This window comes from Octodon degus, unplaced genomic scaffold (genome assembly GCF_000260255.1).
Source record: "Octodon degus isolate 3935 unplaced genomic scaffold, OctDeg1.0 scaffold00016, whole genome shotgun sequence".
In the NCBI taxonomy this organism is placed as follows: domain Eukaryota; kingdom Metazoa; phylum Chordata; class Mammalia; order Rodentia; family Octodontidae; genus Octodon; species Octodon degus.
In genome coordinates, this window is record NW_004524592.1 from 24,786,955 (window position 1) to 24,808,278 (window position 21,324).

Genomic DNA, 21,324 nt, shown 5'->3' on the forward strand with positions numbered 1-21,324 from the left:
TGCCAGTGCCAAGGAGGCTGAGGCAGGAGGGTCACCACAAGTTCAGGACCAACCTGGGCTGCACATTGAGTTCAAGACGAGCCTGAGCTACGTAGCAGAGCCTTGTCTAAAAACAAAAGATTGACAGAGTCTAGGAAGTTATGAAGATGGGACAAAGGGATCCTACGCTCAATTTGCCCCATTTTCCCCAAGGGTTATACCTGGTGTGGTGCCAGAAGATTGCATCTTTTTAGTCTCAAAATCAGGAAATTAACATTGGCAGCAAGTGTGGGGTATGTGTATCTTTTCACATCGTGTGTGTGTGTGTGTGTGTGTGTGTGTGTGTGTGTGTGACCAGGGATCGAATTTAGGCCCTTGTGCTTGCCAGGCAAGCATTATTCCACTGAGCTATCTCCCAGGCCCCCCAAATTTTTTTTTTTTTTTTGGCAGTACTGGGGATTGAACTCAGGACCCTGTGTTTGCCAGGCAAGCACTTATTCAACTGAGCCATCTCCCCTAAAATTTTCTTAATCAGTTGCAAAAATATACATTTTATCAGTAGAGATTTATAGTAAAATGAGATTTCAATGGTTGAGTAAGCCTTAAATTGTATCCTATTGTTTGTTTTTTAACAGTTCTTTTTCTCTCAACAAGTTGTGAATTATAGAAGAACAAAACAAAAGACAAAAAGATGGCTACTATTTGTATTTTACTTTCCTTAGTGGCAGACCATTAAGTATCTATTTGAATGGAAATCTTCTGAGGCACACCAGAAGCACCGAGGGCACTGGCCAGGAGGCTTTGGATGTGCCATAGGCAGTCTTTCTAAAACATTGATTCCTCAGTGCTGGCTTACAGCAGAACCAGCCTCTGGCAGGCATGGCCTCGCTAAAAAAGCAGGCTACTGGGAGCAGTACTTGGACAAGTGGGCCTTGTGCTGGCCCCTTCCCCCCTCTCTCCCTGCTCTGTGGCCACCACAAGGTGCTACCCACTGTAGCCCAGGGCAACAGCCAACTGCCCATGGACTCAAATCCTCGAAATGCTGTGCCCAAAGATATCTTCCCTCCTCTCAGTTGTTTATCTCAGGTACTTCATCTCATGATGGAGAGCTAACACAGTACTACTTAAAAATATTACTGCTACAGTTGTAACTATCAACAGTTCTATCAACATTTACTGGGTGCTTTCTCTGTTCTACTTGTAAATAGTACATATGTCATTATCACAAAAGAGGTTACTACTGTACATTACCACTATTCTAATCCTTATTTTAAATGAAAAAACACAGGCAGAAAAAACTGAGTAACTCGACTGTGGTTAAGCAACTTGTATAAGGATAAGGAACCAGGATTTGCACCTGAACATGGCCTCCTGTACTCTTCTGCTTCTGAAAAGTGATAGTTTTAATTTTATTTAGAAGACAGAGGTGCTGAAGTGGATGGAATTCTAGTTGCCTGACTCCTCGACAGACTTGCTTCAACTTCAGCAAGGAGGAAAATCAAGGGAGCAGTGGGAGAATCAGGAGAGCTGCGGAGGAGATGCCCTTTCCCATAGTGTTCATATTAGGCACTGTGGAAAGTCAGAGCCTCAGAATGAAAGCTCCTTGTAACTTTCCATGAAACTTTTGTACACTGGCTTACCTAGATATACTGGTATCTTAGATAAGAGTGTTAAGTGTCACCTTTTTGGAAAATTAAACTTCGAGGTGTTCTGAATGAAACCGTAACAACAGGGGCAGGTGACAAAGGAAGCCCGGGTTTTGATGCAGTGTTCAATCACCATGTCTGTTGCCACACCACAGGCATGCAAGGCCACCTGGAAGACAAGACCAGACCTTTGCATTACATCTCTTAATCAGCAGTGCAACTTTTGTGCCTTTTAAGAAAAAAAATATGTGGCTAATCCCCACGAGATTTCAAACTACTAAGGTACCATTCTACAATAGTTTCAACAGTCCTGATTTGGACACACCAAAGGGTTACTTAGTTATTTACATTAAGAAACTAAGTGAGGTTGAAAGATTGGAAAAAGAAACCTTAAGAGTCACTCAATGGGAAATGTAGCATAACAGCAACTGTAGAAACACAATGCACACGGATATCTGAACCAGCACTCTGGGTAACTATGAGTTTTGTTGTAGTCCTATGGGAAGAACACTAGAATTGAAATAAAGATTTCTAACATAGAATTCCAGTTTGCAGTGAGCCCTGGGGCTCCTTGAAAGTTGAACTTTATTTTTTTTTTTGCTTATATTTTACTAATTTTATTGAGAAAGAAATAACAATGGGATAGTTTCAAAATACATCAGTAGGACAGTTACAATAATTAATACATTGCATATTGTTGTCATCATAGTAGTTAGTGTACAAGATGCAGACATGGTATCTTTTTTTTCCCATAATTTTATTAATAAACAAATACCAATCAGACAGTTGCAAATCAAATCAGTAGGAGAGTTTCAATAATTAACACACTGCATACATTCTTCCTAGTGGTTAAATGCTGTACAAGAATCATTTTACTCATTAAGAGAATGTAACTATATATCTATACAAAACACTTTCAATACACAGATACAATCGTCTGTATACCCTTTTTTTAAGTTCCGTTATTTGAATATTATAGGTGTGTAAACTCAGCAAAATATTCCAAAAAAGTCCAGTAGCCCATAATAGTATTGGGCTACTATTGGGTCTTCCGCTTGACTGGCAATGTCAGAAATTGTTGACCTGAGCCCCCACAGCTCAACATAACAGCATGGCTTTACTTCTTATATTTCATTTTTATACTTTTCTGCTGGATGGCCAAGACCAAGGTAAAGCAGGACATATGCAACAAGAGTTGTAGCTTTTGGGTCTCAGAAGGTCAGTGAAATCCCCTCAGGATTTATCCTGAGATCCTGCACCTCAGATTGTAGAGCCATTGTCAGTGTCAGCCATGTGGTTGAGTCACAACCATTGCTTGGCCAATGTGCTCTCTGTGAAAGCCTGAGAGAATGTTTTCTCTCCATGTGACTTTCCTTAGGCATACTCTACATAATTGATCACTTTCCTCTTTGGCCTCATAATCTCCTTGATCAGAAAATTTGGGACAGTGCCGAGATACATGACGTTACAGTACAAGTTCTTATATGTCCTGAGCCTTAATTGACCTTGGAAGGCTAGGGCCAAAATGTTGGCTTTCCTTGCAGCCCTCCTTTCTCTCCAATTTTGGTCTGCAAACTTAGGTTGTTAACCATCCAGAAGACAAGCTTATTGTTATTACCATACAACCTAGGCTGTTAAGCTTAACCTCACTATCTGTCTGCATATCAAACATCTCAGGCATAATATGGAACAGGTACTTTTCACCAAGTATTGATATGTTGAACTTTAAGTCCCTACAGAATATGATAAAAAACATTTAAAAATTAGAATATATTTTAAAAATAGGCATAAAGAATTATATAAAAAGTTGAACTTCTTCAGGATTTTGTTTTTTCAAATACAAATTACAACTAACAATAGTGCTAAATCACAATTGTTTTGCAAAACTGAAATAAAAGTGTACCTAAAAGCACTTTTATAATTGTGCATGAATATGATTTAATGTAAAATGATCAAATCATTTTTAGGTGGTTTTTTTTTTCACCTGCTCAGCTGGCACAATATGTGGTGCCACAGACTGAACCGCAGTCCCCTGCACCTGCCTAAGCTTGCCTAAGCAGGTGCTTTAGACCACTGAGCTATCTCACCAGCCCAACATATTACTTTCATATACAAGTCATTGAATGATGAGTTGTATCAGCTACTGTCAAAAGTTTATTTTAAAATGAAAGACTGAAATTGTCCATTAGAATAATGAGTGGAGCTTCAATAATACACGAACAATAATTTAAAAATGATTCTAAAATGTTCCCAAAGCACACATCCTTAATGTATACTTATTACAACCTAAAATAGACAATTATGAAAATCATTAAGCTAAATAAGACAAATTGGGTCTTTATGAAGAAAAATCAGGTGTGGGAACATTTGCCAGAAAAATGTTCAGATCTCGATTTCATTCTAGACAGAGACAAATTATACTGACCATACTTTTCCCTTCTAAAGCAGGTTCTCATTACTTAAAGGGAGGCAGGGGCTCAAAGGATAAAAGGGAAGTTTGCTGGAAGCTTCCAGATTGTAGTCAAGGTTTTCTACTCCAAAGCTAAAAGCACCACTACACTGAGAAGAGGAAAGACAGACCTCTCAGCCCCTGGGAGTCCTCACATGGGCCACAGAGAGGTGATCCACCTCCCTGGTGTGACCCGCCTGCCTATCCTGTCTCACATGGAAGCTGCAGGAGGCAGCATGACTTCCAGGGACGAGGGGATGAATAGCCTGCTTTCTATCTGCCACATTTATTTAGCTTTGCAGAGTAAAAAGTCAGGCCAGTCCCTATTTTCCTAAGTAGGGGAGAAAATTTTATGGTCATAGCTTTTTTTTGTAATATATTTAGTACAGGGTCTACAGGGTCTCACTATACAGATTGGACTAGTAGTGATCCTCCAGTTTTCAGCCTCCCAAGAGCTGGGATTACAGGTGCGTGCCACCGCGCCTAGTCTCAGTCACCATCTCAGTGCATAGCATGGGCGCGCTGGGGATTGAACTCCATCCCCTGTGCTTGCCTAAGCAGACACTTTAGTCGGCTGAGCTCTCTGATCGGCTCTGTGATCCTAGCTTTCGATGCATTTACTCTGAGGGATCGAGAGCTAGACAGACACTGGGTGGGGGGTGGCACACAGGTCACCAGTATTCACCACCCCCTGAAAGAGTCCATGGCACACAATTTACAAGGGAGAAAATGAGGACATCCTCACAACAAACAGCTGCATCTGCCCGCTGAGGGGTAGAGCTCTGATCCTGAAGCCTAACCTCATGACTAATCCCATCACGGTGCTTGTCGCAGTAAAGGAAAAAAGTTCAGACAACTGACTTGCTCCATGAAGAAGTTTCTTTTCCTTACTTATATAAAGTAACTCAAAATATTTACTTGATGGATTTTAGGTCTGAAATATTTCATTGCATCCCATACTCCTAATTTCCACTGTCATCAAATGTAGGTCAAAAATAATAGGCAATAAAGAGAGGTACAGAGGAAAGGAACTATTTGAATATAAACATTTAGTGAGCAAGGAAAGTGGCATTTCAAACCAGGGAAGAAAAGACGAATAAGGAATGTTGGATTAACCTGACAGCCATGTAAAAAATAAAAATTAAATGTTGTCCTCATACCATACATAGGCAACATATTTCATATGGATTGGAGCTTTAAAACACATACAAAAAATTAGGCTGGCGAGATAGGCTGGCAGTCTAAGCACCTGTCTGGCAAGCGCAAGGACCCAGATTTGATCTCCATACCACATGCTGTGCAGGGCCCTGGAACCCTGGGCGCATTGTGCCAGCCACTGACACTGGGTGTAGTGGCACACCCCTTTAATTCCAGCGCTGGGGAGGCTGAGACAAGATGATCACTACTAGTCCAAGATCCACTGTGAGACCCTGTACCAAATAAATAACTAAATAAATAGGATTAAAAAAATAAAATAAGGTACAAAAATTTAGGCATGGGTCAATTTCTTTGTAGCTCTAGGGGAGAAGGGACTGAAGATCCTGAAGAATCATGCAGGATAAAGGGTAAACGCTAATAAGTTTGACAAAATAAAAATTTAAAAGATGACTTTTGAATTGCAGAGACAATTAATATTGCAATACAATATTTATTATTGTATAAATAAAAACACAAATGACAAAGTAGCACAAAGATTTATAATTTATACCATAAAGGGTAAGCAACCTTATATAATAAGCTTCTAAAAAGTCTCGATAATGTGATAGTACAATAATAAAGAGATCTGAACAGTTTCCAATATATTATGCAAATGGTCAGTTATGGTTTAGATCTAAAGTGTTCCTGAGTCTCATGTGTTTAGAGGGTAACTAATGGGGCACTAATCTCACAAGTGAATTCATCCATCGCTGAGTTAATAAGTAAATGTACTATTAGGAGGTGACACTGGTTGGAGGTGGTCCCTGGGGTGTGACCTAGATGCCTGTCCTGGGTTCTTATGCCCAGCTCCCCTGCTTCCTGGCTACCATGAGTTGAGCAGCATCACTCTTGCCAGGCCTTCCCGCCATCCTCTTTCTGCTTTGGAGCCCTCCAAACATGGCCTGAAAACATGACCCAAAATGAATCTCCCTAACACTAAGCTTGGAGTTTAGTATTCTACCCTTACAACTAGAAAGTTGCTAAGACAGACTTTGGTACCAGGAGTGAGATTTTTGCTGTAACTATACCCTTATAAGTGGTTCAGAAGCCTTCAGAAGGGGGTTGTGGAGGTGTGTGCTAGAGAAGTTCTAGAATGTTGTGACCAGACTGATAAGTGATTCCAGTGAGAGCTCGAACCACAGTGTGGGAATGTAGACAATAAACACAGGCTCAGGAAGTTACAGCTAGGAAAAAGGATTCTACTGGCAGTTGGATTAGAAGTTATGTATGTTAGATGCTGGCTTAAAATTTCATTTTATGCATGTCCTGAGACTTTATGTAAAACTGAGATGAAGAGAGGTGTATTGATTGAACTGGTAGAGGAAATTTCAAAGCAGCCCAGGCTATGAAGTGGGTACTGCTAGTTGCTTTTAGTCAGATCTTCAGTTAGAGGAACAAAACCGATATGAAGATTTTGCAGTTTCATCAGAAAGGCCATGCCTGCAAAGTTGTGGCCTTGAAAAGCATGGTTAATGAAAAATTATTAATTCATTAACAAACTACAAGGATAAAAATAAGGTTGGAATTATATACTAGGCAGAATCATCCTCTAAGGATGCTGTGTCTAATTCCTAAAACCTACAAACAGGGCAAAAAGGAATTTTCAAATGTGATTAAAGTTTGGTCTTCAGAATAGCAAGATTATCCTGGGTTACATGGGTGAATTTAATTTAATCACACAAGGCCTTAAAAGCAGAAGATTTTCCCAGGAATTTCGAGAGATAAGACTGAAGGGGGAAGGTCAAAGAGACTTGAGCCACCAGAAAGATTTGGCACCTTTACGCAGGATTTCATGGTGAAGGATAACACTAGCGAGCCAAGGAATGTGAGTAGCCACTAAAAGCTGAGGAGGACCCCTGGCTGACAGCCAGCAAGACACACGAACCTTAGTCCCATAACCAACAACCTAAATGGCCTCAAAAATAGCTTCTACCTCAGGATCTTGAGGAAAGAGTCCAATGAAAACCTTGACATTGGCCTTGTGAGAAGCCAAATGGAAAAACTAGCTGAGAAGACAAAGACTTCTGACCCACAAAACTGTTGGATAATTTTGTTATTTTAACATGTCTAGTTTTTGGTAATTTTTCAGTTCATGAACAGAAAATAAATTCAGATGAGAGACTGTAGACTGTATGCTATAAGGTACACATCAAGACATTTTAATTTCTAAGCTTTTTTTCAATAATGATTAAAGGAAATAAAATTATCAGATATCTACAATAATTTTAGGGGGCTGAGGATATATATAGCTCAGTAGCATAATCGGCCTGCCTGGCAAACACAAGGTCTTGAGTTCAATCCCTGGTACTTAAAAAAAAAAAAAAAAAATCCTAGGATAATTGGAACATTGGGTAATTTTATTTTTATTTATTTATTTAGTTGGCAGAACTGGGAATTGAATTCAGGCCCTTGTGCTTGCTAGGCAAGCGCTTATTCTACAGAGATATCTCCCTGGTCCCACTAGGCAATTTTAACATCTAGGATACTTTAACATTTAAGACAAAAAAATGATATTGTGGTTATTTCTTTGCTTTTAAAAAAGATTTGTTTTTTGTTTTGTTTTGTTTTGTTTTGTTTTGTTTTGTTTTGTTTTGTTTTGTGATGCCAGGAATCAAACTCAGGATATTGACCTTGTGCTTGTTAGGCAAGCTCTGTAGCACTGAAATTTATCTCCCAGCCCTTAAAAAAAGATTTTTTCATCTTTTCGTAGTATGGGAAGTAGAATCCAGGGCCTCAGGTCATGCCAGGCACATGCTCTACTACAGAGCCATATCCTCAGTCCAAGATTTCATTTTAGTTTTTTAAATAATAGTATTAGGTTGAGAGTGAAACTGAGTGGAAGATAGGGATTTCTCATACACCCTTTATGTTCCCCCATGAGTATAGGTTTCCACATTACCAACAGCCTACTCCACAGTGGAACATTGTTAAAAGTACTTGATCTACACTGAGACACCGTTATCACCCACAGTCCATATTTTACATTAGGTTCATTCTTGGTGATGTTCATCCTATTAACATCAGGTATGTGTTACTGCAGCATGAACAGTCTTTTCTCTCTCCTAAAAATCCTCTGTGCCTCTGCCTACTCATCCCAAGCACCCCACTCCTGGCAACAACTGATCTTTTCGTCTCTACAGTTCTGCCTTTCCCAGGAGATCACGTAGTTAGAATTGTACGCAGTATGCAGCCTTTTTCTATTGGCTTCTTTCACTTAATAATGTGTTTGAGATTCCTTCCTGTCTTTTTATGGCATGAGGGCACGTTTTTAGTGCTGAATAATATCCTATCATATGGACAGACTACAGTTTATCCACTCACCTACTGAAAGACCTCCTGGCTAACTCCATAGTTTGACAACTGTAAAGAAAGCTGCTATGGACATCCATGTGCATTGTTTCGAGTAGATGTAAAGTTTAAACTCCTTTGGGTAAAGAATGAGAACAAGTTTCTGGGTTGTATGGTAAGAGTATGGTCAGCTTTGCAAGAAGCTGCCACCCTGCCTTCCAAAGCGGGCTGCACCATGCGGCATTCCCAGTGAACGAAGGGTTATGTTACGTACATTCTTTCCACCATTTGGTGTGGGTGGGCTCCGGACTTTGGCTCCTCATGTGTGTGTACAGCAACAACTCATGGTTGTTTTCATTTGCATTTCTCTGATGACATATGATATGGTGCTTTTCATATGCTTGTATTTCTATATTTTCTTTGGTTAGGTGTTTGACAAAGTTTGGCATATTTTTCAATTGGGTTGTTTCTAATAGCTAAAATTTAAGAGTCTCTTGTTTATTTTGGCTGAGCATCTTTTATCAGTTCTTACATATGTCCTTGGCAAGATGTTTTCTCCCACTGTGGCCTTTTCTTACTTTTTCAAGGATGTCTTTTGCAGAAAGTTTTTTAACTTCACTGAATTTTTTCTTTCTTAGATAGTGTTTCTGGTGGCTGGCAAATCACTACCACATCTAGTTTGGCCAGATTTTCCCCTTGGTCATCTTTTAGAAGTTTTATTGTTTGATCTAAGTTTCCTTTAGGTCTGGGATCTACTTTGAGTTAACTTGCATGAAAGGTACAAGCTCTGTGTCTAGATTACTTTGTGCAGAGAAGGTCCAGTTGCTTATGCATCAGCTGTTTGAACATATTTGTTTTAAGTGATTGTTATTTATTTTCAAGGGATAATTGCAAGAATTTTTATGGATAAGATGAAACGATGTTTGGGATTTGCTCCAAAATAGCCCAAGAGAGGGGAAAAGCAGGAAGCAAGAATGTATAAAAGTTAAACTGGGGAATATGTACATAAACATATATGTGTGCTATCACTAGAGTCTCTCGTGTTATAGCAGAAAATGCGCCCTTTCCCTGCCAGTACACTTCAGTTTGTTAGTTGCCCAGATAATAGCTGTTGCTCCAGTTCTGGTTGCTTCTGTCTCTTAAAAATGGCTGGTCACTGTGATACACAGCTAATCACTGTGACGCACATTGCATAAACAAGTCTCCAAGTAAAAAACCATTCTGACTCTTTATTTCCTGCTTGCTTATCTCATATAAGCCCTAGACCACCAGAGATCAGGGCCTGATATTCTGGGAATATCCTGATCAGTTCCTGTTGATGTCAATAAATCTTGCTCTAAATCCTGGGTGTTGCTTTAGTATTTCTGCTTGCTGCTGCATTTGGTGCACCAGCCAGGAAGACCAACCACACTGACCTCTTTGGCCGCCAGTCATGGCCCTCAGGGATGGAGCATGAACCTCTCCAGATACTCACGGGAGGCATACCCTCCAGATCTGAGTCGCCCCGCATGTCTGGAGGAGGATTTCTGGCTCCCTGCTCAATCTGCTCACATCAGACTCTAGAGGGATGAGGACACAATCTGTCTCTGCCTGCCTGACTCCCTGGGGGGCTGCCAATTAGTCTGTCAGTCCTGCAGAAGAGCTTGACTAACTCAAGTTAGTGAAAGCCATTTTCAAAAGAAGAGAGGTTGGAATGTCTAGCCTCTAAGAGCTGCTGGATGACTGTGTGGCTCAGTGGCACCGACAGCATAAGCAATAGACTGTTTTGTCTGTGCACTGAGACTGGAACACCAGCAGTGGCTCACTGGGCCTCGTGATGGTTGATACATTATGTCAACTTGAGAAGTTTAACAGCTAACAAGTGACTCAGCAGGGGGCCAGAGTCTTCACTTTGTAAACATCCTCATCCTGTGCAAGAGGAGGGCACAGAGATGGAGGGAGTGTAAAGGATCATCCTAGGGTGGACAGCCTGTATACAACATAAGAGAGAAAAAGAGGGTTTCTCTTCCCCCCTTTTGCTCTTACTGCTTTTGCTGTCTTCAGCAACCCTCAACTGTTGCCCATGTGCTAGGCCACTCTGCCTTCTAGCCAGTTGATTATAGACTGAAACTTCCACAAACTGTGAACTAAATAAACCTTTCCTTCCTTAATTTTGAGTGTCATGTATTTCATCTCAGCAACAAGGGAAAAGTAACTAAGATAGCCCTTCCCTGAATTCTGTACCAATCAACACACAGCATAACAGAGGCCTTGCGCCCTCCTTAGCTAAGTTGCACCTTATATCCTGTGAAGGGTGTTGCTGGGTGAGCATCTGAATGCTTTCTCTCTCTGTCTCTGAAGAGCACCCACCTTTTGTCTGTTGCACCATTTATTCAAGAGTACACAGCACACACATAGGGAGCCAGAAATGGCAATTAATTAGTTAAAACCCACAGTCCCTACTGCAGGAAAAAGGGCTTTTATGGAGGTAAAAATGAAACTCAAAGGAAAAAAAAGAAAGAACAGGCCCATTCTTCCTGACAGTTTTGGCTTGGCACTGTCATCAGCCACTGCAGTGGCTGCTAACACTTATGGCTTCATTTCCCACTTGTCTACTTCCAGCCAATGTACCTTGTTCCAGCCAGCCACTGACTGCCTTAGCCACACACCTCCCCTCCCCCCGACACATCCATCCTGGTCAAATAGCATCATCTAACGCCTACCTGAGATCACTGTCAACAATTCCTTCTGAGTTTCACATTGTAACAGGAAAAACTGGACTGCGAGCCCTGACAGATGAGTTGTACCCTGTCTAGACTGAATAGATAGGACAGACTGAGCTCTATCAAATTGGGTCCCTATGAGCCCATTGTCACTGCGAAAGTTGAGGGGTGCAAAGCTGCAACTCTCCTGGTAGACAATGAGACAGAACTGTCTGCCTTCAAAAGTTCTCTCTGGCAAAAAGTTATCATCATTGGGGCAACTGAGACTCTTGCCTCTCACCTTCTACAGGTATAAATTCACTGCCTGGGAGGACATCTCCCTCATACCAAGCCAGTCAGCCTCACTCTTATTTAAACCTGCATATTCAACTTGACTGTTCCCCAAGAAGGATATGACTCCTGCATCGGCCTGAGACTGATAACTGTAATCCTGAGGTTCTGAAAACTCTCCACTCAGAGGTATAAATTAAAGACTCACCTCTGGGCCTGGACATTAACCATGCCACCTTACTATGACCCTGGTTGCTATCAGATGCCACAGAAAGCACAAATGGGCATCCAGCCACACATCAGCTTGATAGACTGTTACCTTGGGGAAGATTTCTGAGCTGTCAACAATGCAGAAAAGATGGCTTCCTCCGTCTGTGAGTTGCTGCCATAGGCCCTTTCAACTGGGAAAATCCCAACACAAAAGGCCAGCTCACCTGGACTCAATTGCCATTAGAGATAAAAAGCTCTCCTACTATTTTTGGGGAGGCTCTGACAACACATTTGGCTCCATCTTGGCTCCCTGAGCAAACAGTATAGACTGTCAAACTGCTAAAATACACCTTTCCTGCCTGTAAGGCCAGTTCAAGATCTCTGAGTGGACAGTGATGCTGTGGCTGCTCTCCATAGGCACTGTCTCAGTCTTCTGCCAACCAGGTCCTGCTGGTACACCTGCCTGGAGCTACAAATGCCCCCTTCTGATATGACTGGCTGTCAGCCAGCCCCTCTTCCCAGCTGACCTGGAGTCAGCCTCCATGAAGTTCGCAGACTTGTTAAACCTCTTTGGAGGATCAGCTCTCATAGCTGATCTTGCTAGTTTCCCTGAATGCACCCAAACTACCTGCTGGAAAAACATAAAACAAAGTTCTAGTACACTATCTGAAGGACACTGGTTATGAGAAAAAGTCTGAAAATTTCTTAGAGCTGCTGGCTTTTATAGAATCTGGATCCTTGAGTTCAGAGATGCTTACTCAGACTGCTTACCCTGGTAGTACCCAGTGGCTACCTGCACAAATACTTGGATCCAGTTGCCAAGGGCTGCCTTCCTGCTTTGCCATCTCATTCTAATAGTCACTGACCTTCTGATCAAGAAAGCTAACAAGCTCACCTTAGGCTGCAACCTACCTGTGCAGGTACCACATGTGTGCTGGACGTCCCGCAGTACCATGATGCCTGGCACTGAGTGATGACTGTTCTAACCTCCTGACAGATGCTGAATACATACTGTTTATAGACAGAAGTAGCTCTGTTAGGAATGAAGTTTGACAGGCTACATATGTTGTGTTCACCTAGGAGAAAACTATTTTGGACAAAACTCTCCTGCAGGAATGATCTAAATAGCAAACTGCTTCCTGTTACTGTTTGGGAACCTACCACCAATGACTAATGCAGTCTAGAGGCCTAAGCCCCCCATCCATTTAACTGAAACATCAACTCCAGCCACCAAATTTGCTGTCGTCACATGTTCTACAAGCTCAAGTCACAAGGCTGCTACCTGTGAGCTTGCAGCCAGCTCAGGCTTCAGTGTTTGTGTCATTGGCCCTGACTCCATGCATTATAGTGGGCTCTCCCCACTTAAAGATAGATAGAAAGGGAGAGAGAGAGAGGGAGGGACGGAGGGAGGGAGGGAGGGAGGAAGAGAAGGGGGGGAGGAATTAAACATCACCCTACAGAAACAGCTTGTAACTAGCTCTATAAAAGTTTAGCTAAACAATAAGCCATACCTGTAGGCACTCCTGTACACATATATCCGAGGTACACACTTCTATGAGTTTCAGAAATCCACCTTAGTTAGATCTGCTGGAAAATTTACCTGAACAGCTCCTCTGAGGCTTGCTTTAATGAGAAAATGCACCCACAGCTCTGCTCTGGTCACTCTGGACACTGACCAGTCTGTGAACGGCTGATGCCAGAGACCATCATCACTCATAGCATCGCTTCATACCTGTTCCCCTTGATTTTTGTGTCTTTTCAGGCTACTTGCTGCAGTCCTTATTTTCCCACCCCTGATAGCTGTGGTTTTTATTAACTGACTTAGATTCTGCGTACTCCAGTCTTTGCTTCTCCACTCCCTGCTAGCTGTGTTTTTGGCCTTAAACTCTATCAATGGTTGCTCCAAGAGAATAGAACAATCAAGCAAACACCTGACCAAGATTTGATGAGCGTCCAAGGCACACTAGATACTCTCCTAGATCAGATTAACTGCCTCACTCCCTTGTCAGAGTAATGTTAGAACAGACAAGTTTAAATCATGTCTCTTCCTGCAAACAACTTAGGGGAAAACTCTCTAATAAGGTAAACTTGGAGAGTTTGGTTAGGGCTCATCCTAGGATCCCTGATTGCTTCTAGTTGGGCACTGTCTCAGAAGATCATGCCCAGTAATATGCCCAGTAAAAGTTGGCAGGGGAAACTAAAAGAAGGGGGAAAGAGCAGAAGAGCCGCACCTTTGCCCTCCAGTACTTCAGTTTGTTAGTGCCCAAGTAATAATTCCTACTTCAGTTCTGGTTGCTCCGATCTCTTAGAAATGGCTGGTGACTGTCATGCGTAGCTGGTCACTGTGGTACACACTGCACAAGCCAATCTCTAATTGACAAGCCACTCTGCCTCTATACTTCTTGCTTGCTTATTTCACATAAGCCCAAGCCCACCATATATTCTGGGAATGATCCTGATCACTTCCTGTTGAGGCAAATACAGCTGCCTCCATACCTGGGTGTTGTTTTGGTGTTTCTGATGTTGTTGCAATGCATTCTAAAGTTTAAGGATCGTTGCTTCAGAGCAGTGCTTCTCAACTTGATGTGAAATCAAATGAGGGCTCAGTTTATTGAAACAGAAGAGAAATTGGATGCAGAGGCCCAGGGAGGGGTCTGCAAATCTGGATTTCTAACAAGCTCCCCAGGGTCATGTATTATGCTGACCTCTCAGTATATTGCTGGACAGTGTGAAGGTGAGCAATTTTATTAAGCAGTTCGCTTTTCTTTATTTTTGATCTTTAAAGGCCTATAGTTGTTACTTATAGTTTCAGAACCTGAACAATGTATTCATTCAATAATTATTCACTTAACAATCACTAATCACTTCCTATGTATCAATATTACGCCAGCTGGTGGGAATAAAGAGTCAGACATATGGTTCCTTTTCTACTTCAGTCAATGGTTAACAATGGAATCCAAAGTATTTGATACCTGAACTCAACTGATTCGCCGCAAAGGTTTACATTGCATAAGGAATTGTACAGGCTTAGACAACTGAGTCCTGGTTCTAACACGTGTGACTTTCTGTGCCAGGCAACACAGGGGATTAACTAGGAACCGAGCACCACCTAGGGAAGGTATACAGCTGTACAGGAAGGTCTGTGGCTCACAGCAAATGTGCTAGGGCACTGGAGAGCACAGAGAGAAACGCCAAAGCAGGGAGAGGAGAAACTCAGCTGGGAGAAAATTGGAAGGCGCTCCTGGGAGAGATAGAACTTGTTGGGGGGGATTCATAGGACTGAAAAGATTTCAAAAAGTAAAGTGAAAGGCACAGAGGTAAAAAAGTACATGGTATTTTCATGAAAAGAGAGATACTCATAACATTAACAGAGAACCTAACAATAAGACATCATATTAAGTGCATTCCATGTAGTGACAAAACCATGAAGAAGTACCATATATTTTCAGCCTTTAAAAATTGTAGTAAAGTTAAATTTTATCGCACTGCTCTTTTAACTATTTTTACATGGACAGCTCAGTGGTTTGTAAAGTACAGTCACTCTGCAATAAAAGACATCTGCAGAGCGTCCTCACCATGTGGCACTCTGTTCAGTGAACAACTTCCTCGCTTCCTTCCTCACATCCCTTTGTGCAGTGCGGTGATCTGATGCCCTACATGCCACGATGGGCGGTTTGTGTCACTGGAAGTCTAGAAGATTCACTAGTAGGGTGACCACTGTGCCGTTTTCTGTTTCCATGAATCTTACTACTGCAGAAGCCATGCAAAAGTAGTCATAAAGTATCTGTCTTTTTTGAGTGTTCTATTCTACTTAGTACAAGGCCATCAAGGTCCATCCACGTTATAGCAGGGAACAGTTCTTTCTTTCGAGGCTAAATCTTGTACGTATCAATCCCATCTTATTTGCCCATTCATCCATCACTGGATCTGCGGGTTGCTTCTGCTCCTTAGTTGTTGGGATTAATGGGGAAATATTTAAGTAGGCACTACTTAAATTGCAGAAAGTGTGGCTCAGAAAGGTGGAGTAACTTATCAAAGGTCACACAACAACTTGGGAGCCCCAACTCAATTTGGGCCTCAATTTGTACACCTTCTAAATATTTTGTTCTCATTTTATTTATCTAACTTGCTCACTAATTTTCTAGAATTCCAACATCATAAGCAACTATCATGTATTTAGTAAGATCTGCTAGACATAATTTTGCATAGTTTTTTTTCTCTTGACTTAATGCTTTGGTTCATATTTAGTATAATGCATAAGTAACACTTGTTATTTCCATTCCACATAAGACATCTGGGGTCACCCTGCCAGTGAACATTCCAAATAAGGTTTGAATCTAAGTTTAATCCCAAGGCTCACACTCTCCCACAGTGAGAAGCCAGGCCATCCTGCACCATCATCTTAGAGACCTCTATTATAAATAAGGAGCTTCTGTGTATCACCTTCAGGTTCACTTCTGAATTATGAGGAAAAAAACTGAATTATGTGCTAATCACATATCTGGTTCTTGTATCATGAATTCCCTGTTATCTACCGTTTCTTGGTATATATGCTGAGTTCCCAAAAAAGCTAAAAAAAAAAAAAAAAAAAAAAAAAAAAAAAAATTGAAGTTATAAATCTATCTCACTCAGCAGACTAAGTGCTTGCCTGGGAAGCACAAGGTCCTGAGTTCAATCCCCGGTACCGTAAAACAACAACAAAAAACCAAAATTAAATAAATAAATAAACTTATCTCATGGCCAAGGTAATACAGATTCTAAAGTGAATATAAATACTTTCAATATAAATATATAGGACAAAATCCATAGACTACAAATTAAACAACTTACCTACATATTTTATTTCAATTTATCTATATATCATAAAATTTCTATGTATAATTCTTACTTTTTTTTTTAACCTTTAATTTATTTGGTACAGGGTCTTGCTACACAGCTTGGACTCACAGTATCCTCCTGTCTCAGCTTCCCCAGTGCTGGGATTACAGGCACGCGCCACCATGCCCTCTCAATTGTTGTCTCAGCTTGCCCCAGGGGCGGGGCCAGCACAGCAGGCCCAGGCATAGAGCCCCCAACCCCTGCTTGCAGGAGCTTTAATACACTGAGCTATTTGGCCGACCCTAGTCTTTAGTATTTTGTATATATACACTGCTTTACTACCTTTAAGCAACACTATGATTCCAAATTATGACCGTTTTCTTCCTCTGTAGAAATTGGTCAGATATTCTTGTCATACTTGGTATTCAGAAATTTCATTATGTATTTTGGTTTAGATAATTTTTCAATACATTTTTAAAATCAAAACAAAATCTCCTTTCTTATTAATATATCTGACTATAGATCACAATATCATATGCATTTCACAAAGAACTGAAAAATCTTGAAGGAGCCTCCAGCTAGAAATGATAAGGAGAAGGGCTGGCTAAATAGCTCAGCAGATTAGGCAGACACAGGGACCAGGGTTCTATCCTGGAGTGCTGTGCCAGCCCGACCCCTGGGGCACACTGAGATGTTTGATTGGGACTGGGTGTGGTGGTGCATGCCTGTAACCCCAGTGCTTGGGAGGCTGAAAACAGGAGGATCACTAGGAGTCCAATTTGTAGTGCTCGCTTCGGCAGCACATATACTAAAATTGGAACGATACAGAGAAGATTAGCAATTTGTAATGAGAACCTGTAATATATATATATATATATATATATATATATATATATATATGAAATGATAAGAAGGAAATGCTAATTCCTCTGACATGATCAATGTGCATTTTTTCTTAAATTGGTTCTTTGATTTTTCCTTCCTATCCCTCTATCCTCTCTTTCTAATCTCAATTTTTTTTTTAATTGGTAACAAATCATTTCAGAATAGAATTTATTCTGTTGTTTTCAGGTGGTAGCTTATATTTCATGCCACCTCCTTCTTTGTACAGTTGGGGAAATAGCTGGGTGGCATAAGCACCTGCCTGGCAAGCATGGCATGCTGGTCCTGGAACCAGGCATGGTAGTGCACATACGTAATCCCAGTGCTGGGGAGGCTGAGACAGGAGGATCACTATGAGTTTGAGTTGTATCAATAAAATAAAATAAAAAATTTTGTTCAAGTTTCATCAAAGATTTTTCTGGTTCTTATTTTTGTAATTTGTATTTCTTGAGGGGGGGACATGAGGGGTTGGAAATATGTCTATCTGCCATTTTCATCTTGGAAGTCTCTCTTGTCTTCATGTATTTTAAAAATTGTTTACAAAACAAATAATTTCTCCAGTTCCTTATCCTTTAAAACAGCATATGTAATTACTCATCAAAAGTAAATTAAACCTATAATTGCACATATTTCTTTTAATTGTACACTAACAGGCATATCTAGAAATGAGCCTGTAATTAAGCACTCTGCATGCTGCTAAGCCATAAATAGATGTTAAAATTGTTAAGGGTTAAATAGAACCAAGCAAATAAAAATAACTTGAAAATTTTTTAAGATTTTGTTATATAACAAAAACTATTTAAAAAATTCACCAATGCTTATTCGGATTAGAATCACCCAATTTAAACATTTCGGTTGTTGATAAGGCATGAGCGAGTTTTTGTTTTTAAGGCAAAGTGTGTGCTTTCCTGTAGTCATGGCCTTTCTGCATCATTTGACAGTGAGGTATCTGAATCATTGTTTGAGAGAATGAAAGCTAAGATTTACGTTAGAAATTAGGTGGTAAGGTATTTTTTTTTAATAGTTTAAAATAATGAGAATTATTTATCCTAGAAAAAAAGAACAATAGGGAGAAAAAGATAATCAACTTCCTTTAAAAATAGCCTTAAAAGGTCCGGCCAGATAGCTCAGCAGATTAAAGCGTCCACTTAGGCAGACATAGGGACTGGATCCCCGGCAGGCCATGCCAGCCCCACCCGGGGTCACACTGTGACAGTGATTGAGAGTGGGCATGGTGGTGCGCACCTGTAATCCCAGCACTTAGGAGGCTGAAAACAGGAAGATCACTGTGAGTCCGATTTGTAGTGAGACCCTGTCGACCCTGGACTAAATATATTTTTATTATTATTATTATTTTTATTTATTTTATTTTTTTTATTTCTGTGTATGTGTGGCCAGCTCAGCCCACCAGGGGGCGGGGCTGGCTGGCATGTGGTGCTGGGGGATTGAACCACGGTCCCATGCTTTGCTAAGCTTGTTCTAAGTAGGTGCTTTAGACCACTGAGCCATCTCACCAGCCCCTAAATATATTTTTAAAAATAGCCTTAAAAATAACTTTTATAACTGAGAACTCATCATGTAAACATGCAATACTCACATCTGGGTCATGTAGCTATATACCTGGAAATGGAAAGAACCTAAAAACTTTTCCAGGCATCTTACTTTTGGAAAGATTTTTATATTTTCCTCAGGATGATGTTAATCATTATAACATAAATCAGAGTAAGCCCATGTAAGGTTATTACTGTGATGATCAAATTCTTACTTTGCAGGAAATAATACAGACAATCCCTAACACGGCTCTGCTTACGATCCCTCACTGTGTGATAGGGTACCGTGACGCCCATTCATTCTTCACCATACTTCACAGCTTGGGCTTTCCTGGGCTACCCACATGCCTGGGGAGATGCATCTGTGATGTGTGGAGGCGGGTGAAGGAGCCTCCATAACCCGCCTGCCCCCCGTCCGAGAGCAGCCAACCAGCCACACAGGATTGCTAGGCCACACGCTCTGTAGGTCGGTACGCTGACTGCACCACCTATACACTATTTCCATTTATTACAGGCTTATCAGGACCTAAAAGGCCAAGGAATATCTGTTATACATTTACTTCTTCAAATCTTCCTTGCTGATATGTTTATATACACAAAATGTACTAAATGTGGGATGTTTTGCTAATCTTTTTTAAAAACACAGCCAACTCCTTCAAAAAATAACCAATTCGCACAGTTACTCTCATTGTTTTCTAACATAGTCTTCTCACAGCTGAGATCATCCTGCATGAAGGAAGAGCACTTCCTAAGGGCCAGGCGCCTGCCCCGTTCACCCGCAAGGTGTCTAAATCCTATTAGAAGCATTTAAGGACCATTTTCCAGATGGGAAAATGGAAGAAAAACAGTCTCAATACATTGCTCAAGACCAGACAGTTACAAAGCATGCAACTGGGACTCTGGCATAGAGCTACCCGATGTTAAGTCATATTACATACTACATGTACTAGGTGGTGCAGTCAGTGCACCGACCTACAGAGTGTTGTGGCTTAGCAATCCTGTGCTGCCAGTTGGCTGCGCTCGCTCAGCGGGCGGGGTACACAGACTCCGGCTGCCACCACCACACATTACAAATGCATCTCCCCAGGCGTGTGGCTAGCCCAGGAAAGACCTTTACTTCCCCCCTCCCCACTTTTTTTCCCTGTCTTTTCTTTTTCTTTGCCTTACTTGGGACTGAATCCAAGCTCTAACTAAAACCACAACATTTCTGCTCTATATAGGTAGAGATTCTCCAGTGAAGGAACGAGCACTTGTCTTCAGTGGCAAATCACACGTAATCTCTGCAAAGCTATGAGTAAGATAATAATCATATGCTTTACTTTATAGGTAAAGTATAGAAAGCTATAGGTTTGTTTGCTCAGGAGGGAAAATATAACATTATCTTCCATATTTACTCTAGGGCATACAAATTATCTTACTAACATAAAGAAGAAACGGAAGTTGCTTGATTACTTACCCCAATATTAAACATTCCTGCAAAATACTCCATATTTGCTTGAATGAACCAAATGTTGCTTAAACCTAGTTCATCACTTCTCTTCTTAGCACGGATTAATGACAATTCTTTGTTTTCTATTAATATAACCTATATTTTACCCAGAAAAAGAAGAGTTTAGTCAGTAACGTTATTCAGACTTCGTTACAGAGCTTTATTACCATCTCACAGCCTGAACAACATGCATACGCTGCAGTGACCCTCTATCCTGTGCCAGGAACTGCGCTAGTTACCCTGGCACACACATCAGTGAGGCCCTTGGACCCTTGAAAAGTCAGTGAGTAATATTCGCTATCAGTGAAAAGAGCAGCAATCACATTTTTGTGTGTGTCGTTTACTTCTGAAATGGCGGGCATGATCTTCCTGCCTGAGCCTTCCGAGTAGCTGGGGTTGCAGGCATGCATCTCCGCAGCAAGCTGGTGATAATATTTAATGAGAGGGAAACAATGCACAGTGGGGGCACCCACAGTTGATAACGAAGGAAGATTTTCATGGAGAATTAACTGAGGGCTACAATAATAGACTGAGGGCTACAAAAATAGGCTGAGGGATACAAAGTGAACAGCGATTAGCCAGGGAAAGAAAGTATTTCATTTAAGAAAAATGTGCGGAGGCCATGATGGGAGAGTGTGATGCATTTGAAGGCCCGAGAAAGCTGGCATCACAGGTCCACGTGTGAAGTGACAGAGGGGACAGGCAGCAAGGGTGGAGAGGGTAGAGAGGTAATGGGGGCTGGACAGCACATTAGGATAAAAGAAGGTTCTGCCAGCTGCAACCAGAGAAATACAGGTCGGGAGAGGGAAGACAGAAGGCAAGGAAAAGTCAGGAGCTTCCAACA

The 21,324-nt window shown here is 41.2% G+C and overlaps 1 protein-coding gene and 1 non-coding gene across 3 annotated transcripts in view; one reads left to right on the forward strand and one right to left on the reverse strand.

The window, feature by feature from the left end:
- Window positions 1-21,324, reverse strand: part of Gstcd (glutathione S-transferase C-terminal domain containing) — a 163,275-nt gene that overhangs the window by 8,192 nt on the left and 133,759 nt on the right. For both annotated transcript variants that reach the window (XM_004626703.2, XM_023710085.1), the window contains exons 8-9: window positions 20,448-20,576; window positions 1,661-1,794 (exon numbers count right to left, since the gene is read on the reverse strand). In XM_004626703.2, the coding sequence (XP_004626760.1) occupies window positions 1,661-1,794; window positions 20,448-20,576 (263 nt within the window). The remainder of the gene's footprint in view (window positions 1-1,660; window positions 1,795-20,447; window positions 20,577-21,324) is intronic.
- On the forward strand, window positions 17,344-17,445 carry LOC111815467. The gene has a single exon (XR_002820152.1). It is a non-coding gene; the product is annotated as a U6 spliceosomal RNA (small nuclear RNA).